The sequence below is a fragment of the Lasioglossum baleicum genome, chromosome 6 (assembly GCF_051020765.1).
Source record: "Lasioglossum baleicum chromosome 6, iyLasBale1, whole genome shotgun sequence".
Classification (NCBI taxonomy): Eukaryota; Metazoa; Arthropoda; class Insecta; order Hymenoptera; family Halictidae; genus Lasioglossum; species Lasioglossum baleicum.
This window is the reverse complement of record NC_134934.1, coordinates 2,939,404-2,948,404: the sequence shown is the minus strand read 5'-3', so window position 1 is coordinate 2,948,404 and position 9,001 is coordinate 2,939,404. Positions and strand designations below refer to the sequence as shown.

Below are 9,001 nucleotides of genomic sequence, written 5' to 3'. Positions count from 1 at the left end.
AAACTGATACATTTCGGGCTTGATTGAAATATAATTATATTGTTTGGAATTTGCTGAAAAAATTGAAATCAATTTGATTATTATTTCTTGAAATTATCATGATTACGGTGATACGTGTCCAATGAAAAATTGCTTGAAGACGTTCGTTGAAAAAATGGAAAAAAGGAAGACCGGGAGTCTTCTCGTAAAAATAGATTATTCTTTGAAGTTGATAGTTTTCAGGATCATTGTTGTACGAAGGATTAATCGAGAACGTTTGTAGATATAAAAAACAGAAAGACTGTCGTTCTGAGTTTCGTTTAGGGAGTGGGGAATCGATAGGCCGAGCGTGGAGCGTTGCGAGGAGCGCGAAGAAATATGTCAGTGATAGAGGGGAAGGGGGAGGGGGAGAAAAAGACAATGGTTTTATTTACTGCCGGGGACTCGTGACCCGAATTTTTACGATCTCTACAGGCGAAACGACGCGATTCCTCCTCGAGGACTCGAGGTCCGCGTGAATCTGACGTCTCGTTAGCAGAGGAACGTGTTTTTCACTGTGCGGAACGAATTCCTAGAGTGGGACGAAAGAAATTTTAGACCTCGTTCAAACTCGGTGCTTCAAATTTTGGTAACATATTCTTGAGAATTTCGATGTGATGCGTGAAAATTTTGCTGTAAATCGGCTGAAAATTTATTGACGAAGCTTTGAACATGAGAATTAAGTAAAAATGCGTAAATTGGCATAAAAGGAGCGCATAAAATTCATATGACAGTCAACGTGTTAACGTTAATCGTTTCTATGAAAGAAACAGGCGAATCTTGTATGAGGCGCATGAAATTCGCATAGCTGTCAACGTGATAATAATGTAGGCTCAACAGAGATACGAATATAGCGCAAATTTTTACGATTCCGTGGCACAGCTCGGAAGAGGAGGGTTCCGGCCGGAGTCTGTCGACTCGGATGGCTTAATAGATAGTACTTGGAATTAGTTGGCGAAACATCGCGCTTAGTTGGCCCTCTCGGGTCCACCCGGTCGCGCGTTAAGGCGTCATAAGCGTCGGCTGTAACGGATTAAGCTTGTCCGGGGATATTCGATTATGGCTGGCCGGCGGATCGAATCGTCCCGCGCTAACTTTCGCCGACCACGATCCTTGGCGGGGGCGAGCGAAACTCGCAAAGGGACTCGCAAGCGGCTGGCGTACGCCGAATTTGCGTTTGAAATCGAGCACTGCGTTCTCTCGTGTCGTGACGAGTCGCAGGAGGACCTACAGTAAACTATTACCTGGCTCCAAGGACCCGCCAAGCTGCGAGAACTTCGCCGACGTGACCGCGCAATACGATTACTGACCGGTCGACAAGATTACCCGACGATGCCCCGCAGAGTACGTCCCGACACCCGCCCTCCATCCTCTGAATGTTTTGTAGAAAATTTTGAAAAGGACTCTTGCAAATAATGACATCGATATACAGGTTGATTCTGGGAACGAGGACAAGTTACTGCTCTTTTAAGAAAATGCATATTCTATTTTTACGTAAAAAGAGCAGTTACTTGTACCAATTCCCAGGATCACCTTGTATATGCTTCAAAGATCAGAGTCGTCTTCAACTGTGTCCAACAGTTAACCAACAAACATGTATCAAATAACTGAAACACTTGTCACTGTCAGGTATCGATACACACTTTTGTGTCTGATTGCACCCCCAAGAGGGATGAAGCTATGCGAGTAAGGAGGTAGAAGGGCATCTTCTCGATGGTGTACGTGCGTGACGTCAATATGTCCAGGATAATAAGATGGCCGGCGATAAAGTGGTGGGTGTAGATACAAGATAACAATCAGCTGCAGTAGCTCCTGGCAATCTCGTGATTACAGGCTTAGCCTCCAGTCGCTGCGTCTCTCTTTCGCCTTCCACCGTTCGCCTCCTTTCTTCCCCTTCTCTTGCTCTTTCGCCCTTGCCCCCACCCCCTTAACGTCTCCCTTTCCTCGGCTCTCCTCTTCCATCTCGTTCGCGTTCTATCTGGCTTTCTCCGAAGCTTTACGATGGATTTCATAAGCGAGACTACGGTGGCTGTCGATATGAATCCCCAAAAATACTGTATTCTAACGTAAAGGAATATTTTAAGCACCGCGCTTCCACTAAATAACAGTACAAAAATCATTTTCCCACTGATTCCACTTTTCGAGCTGTTACTGTTCAAATCCGCCAATCTTCTCGGCCATTCAAAACCATCGATATTGTTCAGTTGAATTTGTTTCCTTGCTGTTCTAACTTTTATATGAAATGCGTTAAAGTGAAGTGTTAACTGAATTCTTTGACCCAGGACTCTGTGCAGCTCGAGGAGCACCATGAACATTTTCTTTCCAGAAGAATTCCTTCATGTCCTGTCTTGATCTCTATGTCTCTCACCTTCTGCAGAGTCTTTCGCAGATTTTTGCACATGGAATATCAGCGGCTGACGGTGCAAAACGAGAAGAAACGGCCCATGGTGGTGACGGTGGTAGGAGGCGGACGCACCATGCCCCCGGACCTCTCGCCGGCCCCTTCGCCAGAGGTACCTCTTAATAATAATTTTGATCGGCAAATTGGCGTGGTGCATATTTCAGACTTCGATCGTTATCTCGCGAAACTTTCGGCCCTTCTTCCTCTGCGGTTCCGATCTCTGCGCCGAGGCTAAGGAAACGGTGGGAAGGGGGTTGGAAAGGAGAGAAGGGTGAAACCGCCTAGGGCACAACTCGCTCCGAGAACGTCTCGCGGTCCCATCGCCGGAGAACGATCTTCTCTGCACCCGCGAGACGCTTAAAAACGAACAAACCCTCCGCCACGTCGCGCGATTGCCTCCGACAATTTTCGACCGGTCCCCGAAAATTAGGGTGACCTGGCCGAAGCTACCAAAAATACCGGCACGTACGCTGTAACAACTGAAAAAAGAAAAACAATTAACGCGCTACTTATTGGTTTAACAGAAAAAATTGTGTTGCATTAAAGAATACAGAATAAAATCAATATAAAAAATAAGATCAAGTTAGGAAGTTAAGACGTATCATGACGCATTATTTTTTCCTCTATCATTTTTTCTATTTTCTCTTAAAAAAACAGCAGTAACTTGTCCGAGTTCCCAGAATCATCCTGTACACGTAGATTGAAAAAATATTGAGCAATCTGAAGACTCCAGTTTATGATCAGGTACTTCAACTATTGAAGTTGAAAGTTATATTCGTAGATAATTCTTGTAGGGAACACACCGGTTGCATGGACTAGGAACATTCCGGTCCTCGGATCGAGCTTATTAATCGATCAGTGGTAACGTATGCGTTCCGCAAGCTGAGGTAGTTATTACCAATCGAGTCGCTTGAATTCAGAACGATAGGAATCGCGGTTCTCCTCTTCCCGATCGACAGGATAAGCCGCGGATGTCCTCGATGGAGGAGGATTGCTGCCTGTTAACGTGGAAGCATAGCGGGTACTAATCACGGGTGCAGTCGCGATAAATTAAACCATTACAACTCGTTATTACCACTCGCAGACCGATCGCAGTCCTTTTTGCCGAAGGTTTACGACTGCGGCCGGAGAAATTCTTTAGCAATATGCGGGGTGAATTCTCTCAAACACGTTGGACATAGAATCTCAATGAGTCTCCCTTGGAGCATCAACAAAGTTCTATTTCAGAGAGATTATTTATTAATCCTTGATAAACCCGGTGAGCTGGGTTCTAAATCGAGTGCAGATCATTTTACTCATTTTAATCTGAATATATATAGTCGATCGATAAATATATCATTCGAATAGAAGCACACTTTATAATTATTCTAATAGATGAATATGTACATGCATTGCTCAGAGAATTGAGACGTTTTGAAAACCGTATGGAATACAACTGGTGTTAAGAATTGAAATTAGACACAATTGGTGTGCAATATGTACAACCTTAATTAATCCTCGTCCGTCCCTTATTTCACGAACTGAGTCTGTCCCTCGGTGTCAAATTGACACAGTGGTAAAAGATCGAGGAATTAACAAGATAAACAGTTATTTTTCAGACAGACCTCTCGCAAAAAGATGGGTTAGGTTTTGGCGTGGTGTAATATATTTTGTCTAACAGGGACAATTTGTTTGCAGATCGAATCGAAAGGAGAGAAGACCGGAGGATGGATTGGGAGTGAGGAGCAAGAGGGAGGAAAAGCAGAAAGCAGAAAGGACGCGGACGGGGAAGGAAAGAAGGAATTCACGAACTGCGAAATGCAATTATCGGCATTTGTCCGCGGGGTATCACGATCCGGCGGGGCTGGTCCTGGCTCGAGTGGGTGGTGAAGCTTCTGTACCGGGTGTATAATCTATCGTCGATGAAACCTTTGATGTTCCATCCTCCTCCTTTCTAGCGGGTAGACCTCGATCGTGCCGCAGAGACGGTGTTGCCTAGAAATGTTATCCTCTCTCCAAAATCGGTGGTATCTTCTCGAAATCCTCAGAAATCGGTTCCACATTTATATCGGAATACTAAGACTTTGACATCAGCAAGAATTGCTTATATCTTCCCTTTCTTCATATATTTGGTGATCCATCGTTGTTACAATTACAATTATTAACAGTCACGGAATCTTTATGGAAATGTTCAAGTACGAAGACATAGGAGAACGACAAAGAACGTATCCCCGGAGAATCATAATTAACATAATGAGAAAATGCAAATACGGATAAAGATACTGTGTGCTTCAAAGCACGATGGAGTGCAGGTAAATCATAACGTTGACGAGTAGATAGAGCATAAAGAGATCACTATGAAACGAAGAAGCACTCCCAGACGCAAGGACCTTATAAACAGGTTCATACAAGACGGTAAAGATGAAAGATCTTTGCTTTGCGTTTAACAGTCTCGAGAAACACAATCAAAATGATACTTAGACTGCGGATTTTTATGGAAAATAAAAATTGTCTGCATCAATTGCAAAACACGAGAACTACGTTAACATTTATTCTTGGCTGAAAAATTTGAACGTACATACTTACAGTTTTGCATTTGAGCTATGTACTCATTTTTGTCATAAATGTTTAACAACTATACTGCGAATGTTTGTGCACTTATGAAGACTTTGGTTGGGTGAAATATAAAACAGTAAAGGATTAGACAAAAGTAAGGATATTGTAATTTCGTTTGTAATGTAACAAAGTCATTAGGTATGGGATGAAATCATTTTTTATTTTATTCCAGCTTCCCACGATCAGTGTAGGACATTTTTATTTCGCATAAAGATCCGCAGTTTACTAATCGACTGAAAGTCGACTGAAATCTGCTAATTTTTATCTGTGTTGCCCCGTGTCACCTGAAATCGGGAGTCCAGGGTAGTTGCACGATAATTGCGAGAAGATTCGTGGGTTAACGAGGAGATCGGTGGTCAACAGCAACAGTCCTGATCCTTGGCGGTAAGAAGAAAAGTTCCGTGGCCGACTGTGGTAATCGTCGTCGGACTCGGTCGATTACCCTCAGTTAACGAGCCGCCTGTCCGCTAATCGTAATCGTGCGACGATTCTCCGTTTCGAAACGAAAGCTAATAACCCGTCTCTCGCGGCCTCACGACCGGCGGTCGTGCCTCTGGAAACCGCCAACGACGACAAGTCGATTTTAAATTGTAAGCGCGCCCCGTTCGCCTCGCTCTGCTCCGCTCAGCTCTGTTCCGCTCTCTCCGCCCGGCGAATTAACCCGACCGACTACCACCTAATAGGAACTAATTCGAGACGAATCATCCGGCGAGAATTATGGCGGCGAAAGAATTTAGGATTAATAATTTAGCGCGTCGCGAGCTGCATGCCGAGCGGACTCGCCCCTCTGCTATACAAGGCGGCCGAAATGCCAAACGATCTCACTGCGTACAGATTCCTCCGTAAACCGGCAATTAACAGCTAATTTCTTTTTCTATGGGTAAGTAAATTAAATGTTCCTTCACAGTAGCTTGTAAATTTACTATCTACGTATGTTCGCCGTGAAATTTTTATATGGAATTCGGAACAGTTCAAACATTATTGAATATTGGAGCTTATCAGTAGACGGCGGATCTTTATACATAAAGTAAAGTATAAGTGTAAAATTTCTTTCTTAAAATTTGTCTAGAAAAATTGAAAATTGCATAAACAAAAGCAGACTGCTGATCAGGTTTGTAACAGAGTTTTTGAGGGCGGTTGATGTGATTTGGAAGAAAAGGCGATGAAATTCTGTTGAACGCTTGGAGAAAACCTAAACATTTCATTATGCTCTCCGAAAGGTGCAGCAACGTGCCACATACAGAGATAATTTTCATAAAATTAGCGACTCTCGACGGCCCGAAGAGAAAATATTGAATATTCGACATGCTCGGATTCTGCTCAAGTCTTTCGAGCAAATTTCAACAGTATAATTTACCACTTGGACAGATAACTCCGCCGTTCTGAGACACCGGAGACCTAATTCAGCGGTGTTAAGATCGACGAATCACTGTAATCCTTGGATCGTTAATTATTTCGCGAGTACAATTCGTGTTCACGGTTGCGTGCAGCGATGCAGCGTGCAATTGTCTCGATTAATGTCAGAATGATCGTGATTCTGGGAAGGCCGGCTGAGATCGATCGATCATCAAAATTTTTTCTTGTCTCCGTTTTAACTTTCCCTGGACCAAATGACTTTAAACGGTTTTCTGTTTTTCTGATTGAATATTTTATGCGGTTGGGAAGAAAATGTAAGAAACAGGAGTACAGTAAGTCCTCGACTTACGCGGATTCCAGAAAACCAATTCCGAACTGGGAAATACGTTTTTTGATTGCCAGAAAGGGAGTTTTGTACAGCGTAGGCATTCAGCTATTTATGAGTGATACATTTTCATATCAGTACATACATATAGTATGTACAAATCAATTAACTGCGTAAGTCGAAGACTTGTTGCATTGTATAGCGAAACTGTAGATTTTATACATTTATAAGGGGATGTCCATATGGAGAAATACAAATTTTAACGAAGACGTCGCGATTATCACTTTTCGTATTCCCACATATTCAATTCAAGGAAATGAGGTATGCTAGAACTAATATATTCTATACATATTGCGAGACACCGCGTTTTTTGCGAGACACCCCGTATAGAAGGGCCAGCTTAGGTACGAAGCCCGGTAGCCCAGGGCCATAAGGTCGGCCCACCTCTACACCCTCACCTACACGCACTGGATCGCCGGGAACGGGCGAAGTAGAAAAGGAACAGTGCGCTGAGGAAGGCGACGACGAGCTGGGAAGAGGAAGGAAGAGTAGTATGAGGATGAGCAGAGGACGTTGGAGAGTATGAGGATGAGCAAGACGAAGGAAAGGGCGAGCCGAAAGAGGGAAGAACGAGTCGGACGAAGGAGCCGAGGAGCGAAAGGGAGAAGAGAAGCTGAAGCACGAAATATCCCCGAGAAGAAAGAAGAGGGAATACGAAGAGGAGAAGGAACAACAGGAGAGAGGAACAAGGAGAGCCAGCAGGGACGATCGACCACATGCGACTCGAGTGCTTACACGGTCTATACTTTGGGTCGTGGTATCTGTATCTCAATTCTGACGCCACACGAAGCAGCCCGCGAGAGAAAAAGGGACGGGTCCCTGGCGAGAAAGGGACCGCGCGAAATCCCTCGGAAGTCGGAAAGAGACGGGAACACAGCCGAACGGGTCCCTGCGTTGTGTCGGAGCTGACTCCGTAATTTTCTAATTATATACTCCAAAATAATTGGTTATTATCCCCCTCGCGCGCGCCTGTGTCTGCGAGCATCAGTGTGCGATGCTGCGCCGGATCGCGGATGCACCGTAGTTCGAGCCTAAAGGGAATCACGAGCGCGTCAGGGACCTCTTCTCCCCCTGACTTCGTCTTCTTCTTCTTCTTCTTCTTCGGCTTCTTATTCTTGTTCTTCGTCGTCGTCCTCGTCGTCTTGGCAGGATTTTTTCCGTGTCGCTGCTTTTTACTATTTCTGACGCTACGCTTTCATAGGTGCGCTTTCGCGATTTTCTGAGGGACTTCGAGCTTATGTTACCAGCTTTGAAAGATTCTGAATATTGAATTAGTGCAGGGTGCATATGATTCAATTTTTTGATAATGGTTTCCTCGGTAATTCAATTCTGGAAAACTGCGAGAATTCGAGGCCAAAGCTTCTCACAGTGGAAAGACGTTATCCCGGATGCAGGGGCGAAGGGCAGAGCGGTAAGGGACTATAAATTAGCGTCGAATTCATGAGTTTTCGTCGGTAGCAACGGTAGTCCTCCGAGGACAAAACGATAGTCATCTCCTTTCACGAAGGGTCGAAAAGATTCACGAGTGGAGACGATGCGTGTCGACGGTTCACCCTAATTTGCTGTTGGCGGGCTGCTTGGTGGCACGGGCTCATGGGTATTAATAAAACGTCTTGGGAAAACAGTTCTGGACGTATCAGAAATCGGTTTTCCCGTCACCGATATTTTCCAGAACGCGCTGATCCGTTCGCTGCTTTGGCTTCGACACATTCCACTGGCATTTTTCTTCGAATCTGTGGCTGCAAAGAAAAATGCAGCGTGTCGCATAGTTTCACTTTACAGATAGTATCGCCTATAGTTCGTAACACTTGATGCTGATTCCTCGTATTGGCTGTGTTCCCTTACTTCGATTTTACGATATTAAGTTACGCTGTTCCTTTCGTTTTATGTGTCATATTGTACACATATCCTGTAGGATGTGGCATAATTTATACAATAAACATGCTGTGTACAATCAATACCAAGCCTTGCACATTGCTTAGCCTCGTAACAGCATAATGAAATGTACAGTAAATTCTAGACTGCGGATCTTTATGCATTTATAGCAAAATTGAGTAGATCAGATACAAAATTATTGCAAAATTTTTAAAATTGCAGGTGTCAATATATAATTTCTCTACTATTAAAATCATTCAATTAAGTTTCTGTTTCTTGCAATCGATGCAAACAATTTTTATTTTGCATAACAATCCGCAGCCTAGAATTGCTGAACAGTGACGATTGGCGTCCAATAAAGTGTCCAATAA

At 43.9% G+C, this 9,001-nt stretch overlaps 1 protein-coding gene across 1 annotated transcript; it reads left to right on the top strand.

Annotated features, from left to right (window-relative positions):
- The first annotated feature begins 1,575 nt into the window (after positions 1–1,575).
- Positions 1,576–8,297, top strand: LOC143209704 (uncharacterized). Its single transcript, XM_076425727.1, has 2 exons — positions 1,576–2,531; positions 4,097–8,297. The coding sequence occupies exons 1-2, from the start codon at positions 2,376–2,378 to the stop codon at positions 4,286–4,288; spliced, it is 348 nt and encodes a 115-aa protein (XP_076281842.1). The 5' UTR covers positions 1,576–2,375; the 3' UTR covers positions 4,289–8,297.
- The last annotated feature ends 704 nt before the right edge of the window (positions 8,298–9,001 follow it).